Consider the following 18,780-nt stretch of genomic DNA (forward strand, 5'->3'; position numbering starts at 1 on the left):
AAGGAGACTCAAACTAGACTTGGAATACTAGACCCAAAACATCAGCTTTCCTGCTCCTCTGATGCTGCTTGGCCTGCTGTGTTCATCCAGCTCTGCACCATGTTATCTTGGAAAACTAACGCTGTTTTGCTCCCCACAGATGCTGCGAAGTCTGTTAAATTTCTCCAGCCTTTTCTGGGCTTGTTCCATGATATAGATACATTTTTGAATTTAAAGTGGTAAATTAACAATACAGGTATGGATCACAATTTTTCTCCCCCTTAGTGTCTGTGGATAAATGCTCGGTGTAGGGCTAAATTATGCCTTTCACAAAGGACCTTTGTTTAATCCCTGATCAACAGCAAAATTCTCCTATTACTCAGTGAGAGGCAAGGAATTATATATTGCTGCAGGGCAAGGGGAGAAAAATCATCCTGGACTTTCGAGCGCAGCTGAATGGATAGATCCAAATTGTATGTACAATGATTTGCCAAACACTTGATGTAAGCTTTGATTAAAGAAAAAAGCAGAGGTCGTCTTGACTCTCTCTGCCCCTGTACATTACAATCAAACAACCTGCTGGTTTTCACTATCCAGACCCAAATGATACAAATTCATAGTTAACAGTAGGGCAGTAGGCAATTTTGTGACCATGTAGCCAGTGCCTTCAACAGGGAAAGAAGGAAAAATAGCAAAAAAAACCATACAGGTACCACAAAATAATGAATTATATGCTTGCTAGTAACATCATCAACTTGAGTAAAATGATCAATCTGTGACCTATAATGTATAATTGACTCAGTATCAGTACAGCTTTCACTGTAAATCTCCTACCTCAGTATAAACAATCACTGTCATTCAACTCAGTTAACATTATCATTACAAATGACATTTTCACACTAGGTTTCTCTTTCAATGTACATGTAAACCTTGAAGACACACAGAATGATTAGTGACATTCTGCCAGTGAGTGAATGTTCCTGTTTTTTTTTGCAGAAAACACTTTGCAGTTCTACCCTTCAATCACAGCTGAGCTCCTGCTGCTCTGACTTTCTGAAATTCAAACAACACATGACTGAGGGCAATTCTCATTGGGAAAAGAATTTCTGCTCATAATGTTCAGCCGTTTGAAGTGCTACATGATCAGAGGCTTGGAGAATGCCCTGACAGAGGTGAGTCACAGAGGACAGGCAGATAAAGTGGAGGGGGAGGGGCAAACTAGGGGTATTGACTGCTCATTTGGTGTTGGTTAGAAGATGGGTTGCAGCTTCAAAAGTGGAGGGAAAGCAACTAGTGGAAGCTTCAAAAGAGGAAGGAAAGCAAATTGCGACCAGATCCAGTTGCTGGCGGCATGCAAGTTGACTGAATTTTCACTTTGATTTCAAGACATTGATGCAGTGAGCATATGGGAATCCTGAACCCATGCTTCCCAGCGTGGCCCTGGCAATGCAATCTTCTGGAAGATGGCCTCTGACTTGGCTGCCTCTATGTTTGCATTCTGTGAAGGACAGTGAGTAAGCTTCTGTTATTGGAGGGCCAGAGGGCACACAGCTTTGGATCCTCAGCTGCCTGAGCTGGGCAACTGTGTATTACTGAGGCAAGTCAAGGTCTAAAACCCTAACATGGAGTCACCCTCAGGGTATTAAATGCACAACAAAAACTAAGACGGTTGGAATCTGTGCATCCCTGTGAGCGAAGAGGAAATTCATATTGAGGAGCTGTTTGCATTCCAGGTGAAAGTTTTCCTGCTGTGGCCTCTTGTAGAGAGTAATGGTTATGAAGGGGCTAATTTTCAAGTTGTATTGTCTCCACTATTCTGTTGTTGTCACATCCAGATCAAGTGTGGAGGCAGCGAGTTCTACTCTAGAGTTCAAAGGGAGCAGATGCACCTGTTCCAGCTCTCTAAAGGCCTAGAAATTTTACTGGTCCGAATGCAGTTGTACTTATTGCTAACATGTCACAAATCCTCCTATTGCCAAAGGATAGTGTCTATTTTGTACAGACCCTATATCCTTGAACATCAATCATTAGATAAGCACAGGATATAGCAGAGACAAAGGAGGATTGGTGGCAAAGATTTAGCTCAAACAACCTTTACCCACTACCACATGCTGGTAGCAGGAGCAAATTGCATAAGGTGTCAGTATCCAGGAAAATCCTCTCGTGGTCTATTATTGGACGTGTAGCCATCAGTTCCAATGGGCCTCTGGTCTGCTGATGGAAAGTCACCTCCTCATTTGGAGTTGGCAATATGCTGGGGCAGGGGTGGGGTGCAGTGCAGGGACATTCTGTTTGTGGCAAAGTGTCAGCAAAACATGGCCTGTATCCCCAGCTCACCCCTTGGAAACCTTATCAGCAGCAGCATGATATTGTAGAGCAATTCTGATGTGGTTTTCCCTCTAATTTTTCAAACCCTTCTCCAGGCTTGTGACCCTGATGTCAGGAAAATCTACTGACATGCATGTCTGGCATGAGGTAGGAGAATTATTGGAAGAGTGCTGTAAGTCACAGTTGGGTTGAGGAATGGGGGTCGGAGGCAAGAGCAGGGGTTGGTATTTCATGACCACCTGACACCACTCACTCCCCTTCTCAATGTTAGCCACCTCAACTGGACACAGATTTCCAAACTACAAAAGATTCTGTGGGAAACTCAGCAAACATGACAAGTTTCATTATGTTCCCCCTCCGCAGCCACAGGTCCCTATTTAATTCCTGATTCACCATTAAGTTGTGGTGAGTTCAGGGATAATGGGTGTAAATTGGCCCGTCATTGAGCCAACTGACATCTCATCAGTTGTGGCTTGGAATCCATTGTCAACCCTTTAACTCCTCCCATGCTCAGACACCATCAGGAAGAGGTTTTCCTGCTGCCTGCAGACAATAAAGAGCTCTCCCATGATTTGGTGAGCCAGACCTCCATGAAGGATATTGCATTAAAACCACAGTTTAGTATTTTGTGATTTAGCCAGACTGTGGACATTGTTATACTTTTTCCTGACAGCCATTGGTTATGAGTCAATACTCAGAATGTACAACCAAGAACAAAACATTGACAACTTCAAGCCTGTTCCATTATTCAATTTGATCATCGATGATCTGAGGATGAGTTACTATTACTAAGGTTTACTCTGTGTCCCTTATCTGAAAACAATCTATTGCCATCAGTCTTAAATATTCAATCCCGAACCTCATTTCTAATTTATCTTCCATGGCTTCCTGACTGCTGTACAATCCAAGTGTGGTTGGGCATTCTGTTCAGAAAAGGATGTCATTTGTGTCTCATGGAAGTCCTGAGACCCTAAATAATTTTCATTTATGAGGTTCCCGCTATACAAATGAGACCTGTTATAACTCCTTTTAAGATGTCAGAAATTACAGCCTAAACTTTAAAACTATGAGTTCCAAGAGACAGAAGTGGGATGAAGTATTGGACAAGAAATCTAGAGGTCCAGATTTCCTGCCATATTGCAGATCTCTGTCCACAGGGAGCTTTTTTTGGTCTTGATGAGATTGCTGCCTGAACACTAGGCTACTTCATGGTTCAGCCTTTCAGTTCAGCAGGGACCTCTTTACAGCAGGCTGCAAGACCCTGATAGATTTGACCCATGATCCAAGAAGGGGAGAAAATGGGGAGTGGGGAGGGGTGCCTGTACCATATTTTTGGACATTTGCATTGGGGTGTGTTTAGTGGAAAGGAACTTGGGGAGCCAGAGGAAAGCACTCCTGATCCTCCTGGCCCACAAGGTGTGCTGGAAAGTCACTTACCTTCTCCCTGAAGCAGTCCTCGGCTCCCTTCAGCAGCTGAAGGCACCTGGCCGGCCACACTTAAACCTGTAAAACAGGTTACATCAGAGGCTGCCAGCGTCATTAAAACATGTAGATGCCAAACCACTTCCTGTGGGTTGGTTGGCTGTTGTTCCCCATTACCCCTTCTGTTAAACCAGGAAGCTGGCAGGTTGGAGTAGGGTTGGGACTGGGTTTGAGATTTTCTTACATTTCAACCCCTGACTAAACCACAGCCTGTTTGATTTTGGGTATAATATTCAAACCTTTGCAGGCATGTCACTAAATTCCCAGAAAATAAAATTTCTTTCAACATTTCAATACTCCTATGAACTTTCTAGCAGTCATAGCTTATATTTTATACCTCGTAGTTCTCTGAATTTTGTATTTTGCTTTTATTTTCTATGTCGCTATCATGAATTCAATCCAAGTGTGAGTTTACTGTAACATTCCCTTCTCCATCCCCTTTATATGGCTTGTTGGGTTCTGGCAACAATTAAATGGTAACAAAGGGTTTAGTCCAATCCATGAATCCTTGTCCTTCCCATCTTCATATCTCTGACCTTTCCAATGGCATAGCATATGCAAGAACACATTCTCTGCTCATTTCTTCAAGACTAGCTTCACCTGAAGGACATTTCCAAAAACTACCGAATTGAAATTGTTGTGCTCAGAGAGAACGTTGTGTCTTTCTCTTGCATGAACTTTCAGCGTATTCTGAGCTTCCAAACAGAAACACTGGCTGCAATTAGTTTTCTATGTATTCTTCACTTCTTAGCTGTTCACCCTTATGGCAATGTCAGGTCACAGGGACACTTATTTGAACTTAATGTTCTTGAGTGAAGAAAGCAATTAATTCTCTTGCAGAATACAGTGAAGTTCTGCCACTCACAGGAGATGTGTTCCTGGAGTACCTCATAATTGATGATATTTTGCAAACAGAAAACATGGTCTGGTGCATGAGCATTGCCTAATTTTACTCTAGAATAAGTGAAGATGGGCTTGCAGTCAATAAAACGGTATACAGTTAATATTGAACTGATCAGCAAATTCATGAAGGGTAAATATGAAAATGACGGCACTCTGCTGCACCTTTGGTATTAAAGAATGCATTGCACAAAAATACATTGACTTTTTCTAAAGCACATTGCTCATCACATTTTCCAAAGAAACTATAAATGTCTCCAGTAGTGAGAAGAAACTCAATTTAATCACTTGAGATGTTACATATTTCTCTTGAAAGTCAAAGCTTAAACAATAAATGGGAAAGCAATTTCAAATGCCAAAAGTTTTCACATTTCACTTAAAATCCATGGTTTGCACCATTTTATAAATTAAATGGCTTTTTAAAAAAATTCAACAGTTGACTATCAAATATAAGTCAATGCATTGTTTACTTTTTATGGTATAAATTACATTAAACCGTGTGGCTGTTTTTCACTTTCTTTCAAATTAATGTATGGCCACTGGTTGTAGAATAGTTCTTATTGCTAGGGTTGTCTCATGGTGGTGGAATGCAATACTGAAACAGAAGGCCATGAGACCAAGAGAAAGGACACCCTGCCAAAGCAATGCACTTTTTGTTTGGAAATGGGAAGACAGATGGGAAATTTGGACAACACACAAGAAGTGTCACACCCTTTCACCCAAAAAAGGAGTCCGACAATAATACTCCAAATATGTAGCCAAATTAAAATAAGGACGGCAAACTATACAAGTGCTTTTCTGTCAGTACTATGTGAAAGAGATCTGGGGGAGTGGGGAGGTGGGTGGCATCTTAGAAATGCCTTCCCTGATCCAGCATTGAAGATCGACAAGAATGCGAGAGAGAGAACGTCAGAAAAATGTTTCACTTTGTTAAGTGCTGCTTTGGGATTGCTTTGTCTTTTATGTAGGACAGTGATGTTATCAAAAATCCACTCAAATTGGCCAAAAATAGGCATTGTCCGTTGTGGAGAACGGTCAAAGCAAAGAGGAGATATAAAGGAACTTTACTGAGAAAGGATTTATTACTTTAGTCAGTAAAATGGTTTGATCTGCCACTCCAAAGACATGCATGGAGATCCAACGCCAGATTGACCATTTCAGCTAGACCCCCAGCTCGTAGGATTGTTTGACAGCCAGTGTCATTGTGGCAAGGGTGTCGCAGTGTTTCAGTGGTTAACATTGTGCCTCAAGGCACCAGGGACTCAGGTTCTATTGCAGCCTTGGATGACTGTCTACGTGGAGTTTGCACGTTCTCCCTGTGTCAGCATGGGATTCCTCTAGGTGCTACAGTTTTCTCCCAAAGTCGAAAGATGTGCAGGTTAGGTGGGCTAACCATGGTAAGTTGTTTTGTAGTATCCAAGGATGTTCAGGCTTGGTGGATTAGCCACTGCAAATGCAGGGTTATGGGGATAGGGTGGGGGTCTGAGTCTGGGTGGGATACTCTTCACAGAGCTGGTTTCATTGACCAAATGGCCTCTTTCTGTGCTCTGGGATTCAACAATTCTATGTAGTCTTGCTTAGCAGTTTAATAAAGGCAATAGCATTGTGTAACAGTATCCATGTTGTGATACACCATGGATATCTGGGCCACACCCTTTCACCCAATTAAGGATCCCTACAACAATGTTCCTAAAAATGCTGAAATATGTAGGCAAATTAAAATAAGGGTGGCAAAATATACAAAGGCTTTTCTTACCTCGACAAGTTGGCAATGGGCTGCTCCATTGGCCTGTAGCACGGCACTGAGCTCTCATCGCACCATGCAGTGAATATCCCAAATTACAAGTAAAGTTAACCACATCATTCAGATTGAACTGACTGCCATTGGTTTTGCCGTGACCTGGATTGCCGGGGTGACCACATGTGATCGCTGAAACAATTAAGTTTGCGTTGTACAATGTGAATGCAGGAGCTTGTAATAGGCTTCATTTAGAACAATTCACCATTAAATATATTTTAAGTTTTCAAATTACTGCTTTAATCGGTATTGTGCTGTGTTATTTCAATAACTTTTCATGTCAGTACCATTAGTAACATCATTGCTCACAAAAAGCTAAGGAATAGAAAATGTCCTTTGAGCTGTGGAGAAATGAAACAATTTGACCAAGGAATGGGGAAGTTCAGGTTCAGATTCCCTGAACTTAAAATTCTGCACAGATATGCTGCCTCTGTAGCTTCTCCAGTTGTTTTTTAAACCTATTAAATGCCAAATTTATGTTGCTAATATATTGCAACTACTAATTTGATACTGGTATCTGCATTAAGGTAGAGTAAGCAATAGCACATATGCATTGCTGACTACATTGTTCAGCATTTCAGACGGTACCTGTTTAAATAAATTAAGGTTGCTCTCCTTGTTGGTTTTGGAAAAGCAGCAAAATTTCAATTATATTTAAAATAAAAACTGTTTTCTCACCTCAGTATGAATAACAAATTACCTAAAACTTTTGGAAACTTCAAAAGTGATGTTCTTGTTTAAAAACAGGCTGCCCGTTGTTATATTGCAGTTAGCATACAATAAAAAGGGTGAGACCAGGTCGTCGGGGTGCTTGCCAATCCCCATTCCTTCGTCAAATTGTTTCATTTCTCCACAGCTCAAAGGAATGTATTCTGAATTTCAGAATACATTCAAACAGTAATTGTCGTGCAGAATGATGCAAAGCTGTGTACTTTAATCCAATGTGGAAGGAAATATGATTTGTGTACAAGTATCCAAATTTCACTCGATATTATCTGGTTGTCCTGCTGTAGAAAAGATATTATTCAGCAGGACAGGGTTCAGGAGAGATTTACCAGGATGTTGCCAGGAATGGAGGGTTTATAAGCATTATAAGGAGATGCTGGACAGGCTTGGACCTGGCTCAGTGGAGCATACAAGGTTGAGGGGTGACTTTATAGAGGTTTAAAAAATCATGAGGGGTATAGATAGGGTTAATGGCAGGTCTCTTTTCCTTAGGGTGGGTCCATGAGTAGGGGGCGCATTTTTAAGGTGAGAGGAGAAAGATTTTAAAAAGAAATTACGGGTGATTTTCTTTTGTTTGCGGAGGAAGTGGTGAATGCAGGTACAATTGTAACATTTGGGTAAGCATACGAGTAAGAAATGTTTGGAGGAATATGGACCAAGTGCAGGCAGGTGGGACTATTTAGTTTGACATTATGGTCAACATGGACTGGGTGGACCAAAAGATCTGTTTTTACTGTATGACTCTATAATTCTATTATCAAAATATACATCAAAGAATATCAAGGAAATTATTTTGTCAGAAATTCAGGAAAATTGTGTTGAATTCTTTTAAATTGCCTGCCCATATTTTAAATGGGTTATATGTGGTTTTCCATTTTTAAGCATTATATCCACACATCTGAAGGGAGTCCCAAAGCACTTCCCATGCTGCCCTGATAGGAAAACAAACAAATGAGCACAGATCAAATTACTACACTAATGGAGAAGTAGGCTGTCAGTTTCTTTTGCACTATCTCCAAGACCAGTTTCATCCCTAAGCAGAGATCAGGATGAGGCTCCTTCAGCCTACTCTGCCATTTAATTAGGTCATGACTCATGATTGTAACTTCAAACCCACTCGTTGCTCACTCCCAGCAAACTTTCATTCCATTACTTAACAAGAATCTAACTGTCTTAAAAATTTTCAAACATCCCACTTCCACCAACTTTTCAGGAAGAGAGGTCCGATGGCTCATGATCCTCTGCGATGGAACAAAAAAACACTCATCTCTGCCTTAAATGGGTAACCCCGTACTTGTCAAAAATGACCCATAGTTCTCATTTCTTCCGTAATAGTAAACATTTTCTCCACGCCAACCTTTCTTTACAAGACAACTCGTTCATTCTGGGTATTAATCTGGTACACTAGTTCTGAACTGCTCTGAATGCACTTTGTTTATTAATTAAGGTGACCAATATGGTACATAGCACTCAAAATGTATTTTCAGCAATATCCTGCATCACAGAAGCATAACCTACAAGTTTTATATTTAATTCCGCTCACTCATACCAATACCCTTCTGTTAGCTTTGTTTGTTACTTGCTGTTCCTATATCTTTTGTGATTCATACACAAGGCCAACGAGATTCCTTTGCAGCCCCCTTGCAAACTCTCACCACTTAGATAATATCTAAATCATTCTTCCTGCTAAAATGGGCAGTTACACATTTTCCCACATTATCATCCATTTGCAACATTTTTGTCAATTCAGCTTCCATTATGTTCTTTTCACAGCTTACTCATCCACCTGACCTTCTGTATTAAGCAAATATGGCAACCACACCTTCCATCTCTTTATTCAAATCATTTACATAAATTATGAGCAGTTAAGGTCCCAGCACCAATATCTGAAAAAGACACATTTATGCTGACTATCTGCTTCATGTTAGAGAGTCAATACTCCATCTGTATCAATATGATACCCAGCACCCCATCCCAGTTTAACTCTGGGCAATAGCTCAATGATTTTAATTTGAATTGGCGATGTGGTACACATCCATCTATTCACCTAATTTTCTTCTCAATAATAGAGTGTAAAATCAGGAAAGGCTGTAATCAATGGGTCAATGATTCACTTACACTGGCATAATTTCACTGCCAGAAGTTAAATTAATTCCAAGAGCGTTTGAGTTTGGCGATTGTCAAACCAGTTGGGAGATACAAAACAGAATTATTTTCAGGCATTGATCAACAGCACTTTTGGGGTTCTGATGAATAGAAGTCTTATGAACACTCACTTGGCACAAAAATGTACTTCTAAAGGAGATAAAAAGAGAAAGATTTCTAAAAGCCTTCACCATAGCAAATGAGTCATACTTACAGACACAGACTGCTGGTTGTCCTGACCAATTGTGGTCCTGTTGGCAAATTCTCACTGAAGAACCAACAAGACGGAAACCTGGATTACACTGATAGACAACTGTGTCACGATAACTAAACCCATCTCCACTGATGTGGCCATTTACAATTGGATCTGGAGAACCACAGTGACCGGCTAAATTAGAGAGCAAAGAAAGGAAAGCAGGTAAGACAATAGCCATAATATTGCAACATCAGCAAAATCTTACATAAATAAAATGCTGAGAAACATAGAATACTCTCATAAAGGATGTAAACACAGAAAAATACTACAATTCCAGGGGAGGTTCTGAAGAATGTAGACATCTACTTCCCAATTTACTCCCTGGTAGACAGGAGCTTCATTGTGATGAAAAAGTAAAGTGCATGTCTGTTCTCATGCATATCCTTTGGATAGCCCGGATACCCTTTTGGAGAGCTGAGATATCCCTGTAGATATAGCTTCAAGACACTTTCTGTGTTATGGTTTGGAAGTGGAAGTTGTACAACTTAATCTTTGGGAATGAGGGTTATAAACACTTTGGGGAGGCTATCAAACCGGTTGAGAGATACAAAACAGATGTATTTGCTGGCAGAGGTTAATAGTGCTTCTGGCATTCTGACGAATAGAAATCTTATGAACACTCACTTGGCACAAAAATGCATTTCTAAAGAAGATAAAAAGAGGAAGATTTCTAAAAGCAGGTCCCACTGTGATCGTTAACTGCATCAGAGATGTATATACTTCACGGAACTATCCAACTTGCAAAGACCTGTCAAAAAGTGTCAAGAAGTACTTATCCACAGAGTGCAGCCTAAAATATAGAACTTTAAGTAATATTTTCTTCTCCTATGAGTGTTGGTAACTGTGGAATCAAAATGAGTTAGCATGGCAGGTAGGGGCAGGAAAGGATGGGGAGTGAAGTAGGCACTAAGTTAGCATAGGGTTATGAGGAGACATGAATTAGGTTGCATGGGTGGGTCATGTGGAGTGTCTAGGGTTGAAGGGCAGTGGCAGAGGTCTGATGCGCATTGTTTGTTTTTCTCTTCATTTGTGGAATGTGGGTGTCACTGGCTGGCCAGCATTTCTTGCCCATCCCTAGTTGCCCTTGAGAAGGTGGTGGTAAACTGCCTTCTCAAACCACTGCAGTCCTCCTGCTGTGGGTTGACCTACAATGCTATGAGGGAGGGAATTCCAGGATTTTAACCCAGTGACAGTGAAGGAACAGTGATATATTTCCACGTCAGGATGGTAAGTGGTTTGGAGGGGAACTTGAAGGTGGTGGTGTTCACATATATCTGCTTCCCTTGTCCTTCTAGATGGAAGTGGCCGTGGGTTCAGAAGGTACTGTCCAAGAATCTTTGGTGAATTTCTGCAGTGCCTCTTAGAGATAGTACACACTGCTGCTACTGAGCGTCGGTGTTGGCGGGAGTGAATGTTTGTGGATGTAGTGCCATTCAAGTGGGCTGCTTTGTCCTGGATAGTGTCAAGCTTCTTGACTGCTGTTGGGGCTGCAGTCAGCCAGGAAAGTAGGGAATATTCCATCACACTCCTGACTTGTGCCTTGTAGATGGCAGACAGGCTGTGAGGAGTCAAGAGGTGAGTTACTTGCCGCAGTATTCCCAGCTTCTGGCCTGCTCTTGTAGTCACTGTGTTAATGTAGTGAGTCGAGTTCAGTTTCTTGTTCATGGTAACACCCAGGACAGTTGATAGTGGGGGATTCAGTGACAGTAATAACATTGAATGTTGAGGGACAGTGATTAGATTGTCTGTTGTTTGTGATGGATGTAGCCTGGCATTTGTGTCGCATGAATGTCACTTGTCACTTATCAGCCTGAACATTGTCCTGATCTTGTTGCATGTGAATATGGATATAGTGCCTGAAGAGTCACGCAAGGTGCTGAACATTGTGCGATCATTAGCAAACATCCTCACTTCTGACTTTATGATGGAGGGAAGGTCATTGATTAAGCAGCTGAGGATGGTTGGGCCTAGGACATACCCTGAGGAACTCCTGCAGAGATGGCCTGGAGCTGAAATGATCAACCTCCCACAACCACAATCATCTTTCTATGTGTCAGGTATGACACCAACCATGACAGCATTTGCCCCCTGATATCCATTGGTTCCAGTTTTGCTCGGGCTCCTTCATGCCACACTCAGTAGAATGCCACTTTTGATACCAAGGGCTGTCACTCTCACCTCACCTCTGGAATTCAGCTCTTTTGTCCATGTTTGGACCAAGGCTGTAATGAAATCAGGAGCTGAGTGTCCCTGGCAGAACCCAAATTGGGCGTCACTGAGCAGGTTATAGCTGAGCAGGCGCTGCTTGATAACACTGTTAATGACACCTTCCATCAGTCTACCGATGATCAAGAGTAGACTGATGGGCTAGAAATTGGTTGGGTTGGATTTGTTCTGCTTTTGTGTTCAGGAAATACTTGGGCAACTTTCCACATTGCCAGGTAAATACCAGTGTTGTAACTGTACTGGAACAACTTGGCTAGGGGATTGGCAAGTTCTGGAGCACAAGTCTTCAGTACTATTGCCGGAATGTTGTCAGGGCCTGTGGCCTTTGCAGTAGCTGATGTCTCCAACTGTTTCTTGATATGGAGAATGTTTTCCATTTTGCTCCTTTTGGAGAGATGAGGTATCCCTTGGGTCGAGATAAAGCACACTTTAGGATAGTGCAACGGTATGCTTTTGTGTGAAAAACGTACCTTGTATGTTTGTACATTGATGTTTCCTACCCTCCTTCTTCTTCTGACCAAAAGAAAGGGGCTCCGTGAGGAAGACAACTGGCAAAGTCAAGGTGTATAAGGGACCAGCCATTAAGCAAGTGGGCCAGTGTTAGATTGAAAGTGCTGAGGCCTTCGCTCGAGAGGTTTCAGCGTGAAGAGGCTATCAGGGGAACAGGTAATGGCTCTTAATCTCTACTTTCTTTCTGTCTAGACTGCACCTCCCCTGCCCCACACGAAAACTGGAGGCCCATCAATACCGCCACTGCTGTGTGTCTGTGTCCAAGGATCCTTCTGAGTGTGTGTTTCTGTGTATGCTGTGTGTCCTTGTGTATGTATGTGTCCTTGTGTGTCCGTGTGTGTGTCCTTGTGTGTGCCATGGTTGTGTTTCTGTATGTGCATGCATGTCTGTATGCGTCCTTGTGTGTGTATGTGGGGGTTCTTGAGAGAAACAGAGAGAGACAATGAACGGTTGATACAGGCAGTGCTTTTCCCATGCCATTGTGGATTCTTTTAAGAGACATAGCTGTGTTAGAATGATTATTTACTAAGGGTGAACAAAGAATGGGTGATATTGCAGTTTCAGCAAGAATATATGAATGCTATGATGACAGAGGTACAGTTGCAACTTGAGGGGCAATGAATCAACTCTCAATTTGAGAACAGCATATTGGCTCAGTGGTTAGCACTGCTGCTTCACAGTGCCAGATACCTGAGTTCGATTCCACCTTCGGGCGACTAGGGAGGTAGCAGTCTAGTGGTATTATTGCTGGACTGTTCATCCAAGGCAATGTTCTGGGGACCTGGGTTTGAATCTCACTAGGGCAGCTGGTGGAATTTGAATTCAATAAAGTTCAGAAAATAAGGATCCAATGATGACCATGAAACCATAGCAGAAAAGCTCATCTGCTCACTAATGTCCTTTAAGGAAGGAAATCTGTCACCCACACCTGGACTGGCCTGCATGTGACTCCGCAGCCTCAACAATGAAGTTGACTCTTAACTGCCCTCTGGGCAATGAGGAATGGGCAATAAATGCTGACCTACTCAGCAATGCCCTAGTGTCATGAATGAATAACAAAAAAAAATCATTGCTGTAAGATGAGGAAAGTCAGATTATGGAATGGGTTCAGAGTCCCTTAAAGAGAGAGAGAGAGTGCAAATTCATGGAGTCTTTTGACAGCTGTGCTGGGCAGATGTATTTTGATAAAACTGAGTGCCTCCACAACATTACCTGTGTAAAAATTGAACATCTCAGGGAGTGAGTTCCAAACATTTTCAAGTGTGCCAGTGAAGAGATTTCTCCTCATTTCAGTCCCAAATGATCACCCCTTAACCTGAGGCTCTCCCCCCACCCCGCATCATGTTTGAGGCTCCTCAGTCAGAGAGAGCAAGCTCTCAGAGGTAGCTCTGGTCGGGACTAGTCAGAATCATGTATGTTTTAATGAGACTACATTTCCTCCTTCAAGGTTCTGAAGAACATAGGCCCATACAGTCAGCCAATTAGTACAGGTTAGTTCATTCAACCCAGCCACCAAAATAGAGAGCTTTCATTGTATTCACTTCAATGCAAAGACATCTGACACTTGCGTAAGGATCAATGCCCAAAGGGAACAATATTCAAACCTTCAAAATACATTTCACTTCAGATTCTTACATCCATAACAGAGAAAGGACTTTCACAACTTTAAATGAAATCAAGGGCAAATTTGCCTGAGTTTAGATGCGCATATAACTGCTGTAAGATTCAATTGATACACTGCAGCTGCATGTCTCAATTATCTAAGGTACATACCCAAGCATCTGGTTTCCACTCCACTCCACAGACCATTTACTTGACACTCTCGAACATGAGATCCAGCTAATGTGTACCCAGTGTTACAAGTAAAGATTGCAGTTGCCCCATATGTCTGGAGTGTTCCAATCTTGTTGCCATTTGGTGGGGAAGGGAGATCTCCACATGAGACAACTGTTTTTTGAAAAAAAAGTCATATAATTGAAATTGGATGTAGGCCAGTCAGCCCATCAAATCAGCTCCATCATTCAATAAGACCACGGCTGACCTGGATGATAACAATTCACTTTGTTAAAAACAAGCCCTCACCACCCTTCCCACTGAAAGAAAATGTTTCACATTACACCCTCTTACAGAAGCCTTCATAATTTTGAATTCCTTTGTTAGATCTCACCCTAACTTTCTCCAATCTAAAGAGAATGCTTCCAGTTTCTATAGCGTCTCCATCTAACAGAAGTCATTCATCCCTTGCATCATTCAAGTCAATCTCAAAAGCACACTCTCCAAGGCTTGGCATACTTTGCCTTTGGCAAATAGATGAGACACTTCTTTAATTCCTGTTTATGCATTAAGTTTATGTCAAGTCACGCAATTTAAAATTTTAAAAGCTCCACCATAAATTTGGTAGCTCTAAGTGCATATGTGCTTCATATAGAACTCAGTTCAACTCAAATGCAGTAAAAAATTCATTGTAAAATTAGTATTAAAGTAGTTGTTTATTTATAAGTGATGTTGAATCAGATTTTGTGGTGTATGTGATCAGAGATAATGGGAGCTGCAGGTGCTGGAGAATCCAAGATAACAAAGTGTGGGGCTGGATGAACACAGCAGGCCAAGCAGCAACTTAGGAGCACAAAAACTGGCGTTTCGGGCCCAGGCCCTTCATCATGGGCCCGAAACATCAGCTTTTGTGCTCCCAAGATGCTGCTTGGCCTGCTGTGTTCATCCAGTCCCACACTTTGTTATCTTATTTGTGGTGTATGTGTTTGGCCAGACAATCATTTCTGCATTGAATATGGGAGTCACAAATGAAGACCCTGCAGAACCTTTGTCATCGCATTCTTTGAAGGAATCGCCTGGAAATTTAAAGATTCCACGGGGTAACTGCTCTGCACCTAGAACCCTCCAAAAATATCCAGTTAAATCAGAGAATTCATTGGCTAACACTGCAGGAAAAGTTAGATTTTATAAAGCCCAGTATAACTCCTGAGTAACAATTCAACTGAACATCCAACATAGATCACATGTCCTCAACTACACCTCTTCCAGTCCTCCACATTCACCCAGACCCTAATCTGACAACCCTGCTTCCCAAAGTATCTAAAATCATCCCCCTATCCCTGGGCATGGTGATCCCTGCAAATGAATGATATACCCAACACGCTTTCCCCGAGACCTGCAGCGACCTGACCTGACTTCTGTCCTGTTCCCCTCAGTCACAATGTAGCACCTTATCTCTACCCTTCCAGACTTTCATTCCAGATATCTTGCACCAACACTAAACACTCCGTTATTTACCTGGTCCCCACCACATAGTACCCAGGCAGCTTATCTATCTCCTTTCCAAATGGCACTTCCTTCTTTTCACTTGGCAGCCTACCTTCGTGGCACACTAACCCCCACACGTCTGCCACCCTGACCTCAGACTTACCTTTCATCAAAGTGGTCGGCTATGATGCTGCGAACCCCGTATGCTACAGAAAATGGCAATTGATTGCTGTGAGCAAGGAGACACAATTCCCTTTGCTCTGATAATGAGAGACCTGTTCAAATTTAAAATACGTGTCCGCATGTCTAAAGGAGCCTGGACTGGAATCTCCTGTCTGATCTGTGGAGCTCTTTCATTATGTATAATAGTTGTGGCTGCACAGCCTCTGAAAATCCAGCCCAAATAATTTCCAATCACACAATAACTGCAAAGAAAAAGAATCAAAGGCACTTGCTCTTACTTTTGCAACTTGCTTTCTCATTGGATCCACTCCACGTGCCATTTGCCTGACACTGTATGACCTTGTTGCCTCTCAAGTAATAACCAGGTTTACAGCTTAGCATGACTTTGCTTCCATATTCATTCAATGACCCATGAACGAGCCGCTTGACCACTTCTTTTGAAAGAACTGTTTCAATAGGGGGACACGACACAGCTGTGAGGTGGAAATAAACACAAATAAAAGGTGATCCATTATTACAATATTTAACACATGTAATTAGCTCTACAAAGTCAAAATTTACGGTGGTATTCTAATGTTGCCATTTTATGTCTTCGCATACATTGTAATGATAAGAAGACATCAATCAGACTGAGAGGACAGGCTGTGGGAGAAAGATCTGAATTAAATTGAAAACCTAAAGGCTCTAAATTAGTCCTACTAACAATCTGTAGACACCTCTTACTTTAATGGTGATGGGCTTTCACAGCAGCAATTTTCGAAAGCTTTCTCCAAGGTTGGGGAGTAAAGGCATAATTCTTGGCCGAGGTAATTTAGGTTTTCAAGAGCTGTTTCATTGTAAAGACTGAACCTTTCTTATTTTTCCACAGTTTTGGTTGCAGTATAAAATGGGGAAAGGGCTTTTTTTTTAAAAGAAGCAAGGATTGTGGAAGGAATTGCTGTATCTTCTGCAACCAAGTTACCAGCATTTATTGTAAGTGATGTTTACACTGCTGCTTGTTCATGTAGCAGGGGTAGGTTATTGTAGACAGATGGTAAAAAGTGAGATTTAGCCAGCAACAAGTAGCTGATTGGGACGTGGAACAGTCACTAGTTGTCAATGACAAAAGTCTTCCACCTTTTAACAATATGTGTTTGTTGATCAGGTAGCTGAACCGCTTGTAGGTGGGAATGAAACAGGCAGAAGCCATCGGGCCTCTGGAGGGAGAGGTGGTGGTGATATGCAGTTAACATATACTGAAAATCTGAAGGCAACCAATTTATTTTCCTTCACCAGTTGCTGTCTGCTGTGGCTTTTAATCTATAAGTTAAAGACTTTATCATTTGTGAACGAGATACTCTGTATCTCCCACAAGGAAGGTGAAACCACCTGGAAAAGACAGGGATCAATGAAGAGTCAATCCTGACAATTAAAAGGATCATCTCAGTAAACCTAATGAATAAGGAACATTGAATTGACTTCCCACTTTTCCCTTCCATCCATAACACCTTTATTTTCATACCTGTCTATATTTGTGCGCAGGTAGAGATTTAAAAGGGTTTAAGAGTTTTAACAGAAGAGTCATATGTTGATAGTTCAGAATTGTTCACTTTCAGCTAGACCTATGTATTTGAAATAAATTATCACATTTTAAAGTATAGAAACATAGCCTGTGTTCTGTTAACCTGAGACTAAAATGACAGATCAATTGGGGAATTCTGTATGTGTTGATAAAATCTTTAACTTTTAAGATGACTCAGAGAATAGTGGGGTTTGATTTCCAGTGAGGCATGACACCTCTAATATTACACCTGCATTTGGAAAGCACTGATAGTGCCTCATATTAGATTGTTATTTGATACATTCCTTCGGTAAGCATCAAGTAAATTGCACTAAAACATAAAACAGATAGAAGTCAAAAGACAAAAATGAAATGTGCTTGACATTTACTGATGAGAACCTGATTTCTGCTGGCACGTATCCATGACCTCTGACTCAGTAGGTATTGAGTAGTGTTGTGTTTGTATGTCCCAAATAACCTTACATTCATCTATGAAGTGCCTAAGGGTCTGTATGGAATACAGTTCCTAGTCATTGTGCATAATGGAGTTTAAAGTAATAAAACATCTTATTTGTTTTTTATGCAAAAGTGAACTTGATTGATAGAGTCATACAGCATGGACACAGACCCTACAGTCCAAACCATCAGTGCCAACCAGGCATCCCAATCTAACTTTGTCATATTTACCATCTTTTGGCCCACATCCCTCTAAACACTTCCCAATCATATACACATTTAGATGTCTTTAAATTTTGGAATTATGTCTGCCTCCACCACTTCTTTTGGCAGGTCATTCCACACATGCACCATCCACTGCATGAAAAAAGATACACCTCAAGCCCTTAAATCTTTTCCCTCTCATCTTAAAACTATGGCCCTCCAGTTTTGGACTCACCTAACCTTGGAAAAAGACCTTGGCTATTCGCTCTATCCATGTCCCTCATGATTTTATAAACCTCTGTAAGGTCACCCACCAGCTTCCTCTGCTCCAGGGAATGAAGCCCCAGCCTATTTAGCCTTTCTCCATAGCTCAAACCCTCCAACCCTGGCAACATCCTTGTAAATCTGTTCTGCACCCTCTAAAGTTTCACAACATCCTTCCTATAGCACGGAGACCAGAACTGTATGCAGCCTTCAAAAAGTGGCCTAACCAATGTCCTGTACAGCAGCAACATGACGTCCCAACAACTACGTTCAATGTTCTAACCAATGAAAGCAAGCATACCTTCACTATCCTGTCTACCTGCGACTCCACTTTCAAGGAACTATGCACCTGCAACCCTAGGTCACTTTGTTCAGCAACACACCCTAGCACCCTACCATTAAATGTAAAACTCCTGCCCTGGTTTGCCTTACCAAAATGCAATACTTCAAATTTAGTCAAAATAAGTTGACCAATACCTTGTCAACAGTGTACTGGTTCTATAAATTACAAGGTGTTATAGC

The 18,780-nt window shown here is 41.6% G+C and overlaps 1 protein-coding gene across 1 annotated transcript in view; it reads right to left on the reverse strand.

Moving 5' to 3' along the window:
• Positions 1 to 18,780, reverse strand: part of LOC125452488 (CUB and sushi domain-containing protein 1-like) — a 2,230,063-nt gene that overhangs the window by 131,390 nt on the left and 2,079,893 nt on the right. Inside the window, exons 52-56 of the mRNA XM_048530978.2 lie at positions 16,073 to 16,267; positions 14,124 to 14,297; positions 9,573 to 9,746; positions 6,446 to 6,619; positions 3,745 to 3,810 (exon numbers count right to left, since the gene is read on the reverse strand). Coding sequence (XP_048386935.1) covers positions 3,745 to 3,810; positions 6,446 to 6,619; positions 9,573 to 9,746; positions 14,124 to 14,297; positions 16,073 to 16,267 — 783 coding nt within the window. The remainder of the gene's footprint in view (positions 1 to 3,744; positions 3,811 to 6,445; positions 6,620 to 9,572; positions 9,747 to 14,123; positions 14,298 to 16,072; positions 16,268 to 18,780) is intronic.

The sequence above is a fragment of the Stegostoma tigrinum genome, chromosome 4, assembly GCF_030684315.1.
Source record: "Stegostoma tigrinum isolate sSteTig4 chromosome 4, sSteTig4.hap1, whole genome shotgun sequence".
Lineage (NCBI taxonomy): Eukaryota > Metazoa > Chordata > Chondrichthyes > Orectolobiformes > Stegostomatidae > Stegostoma > Stegostoma tigrinum.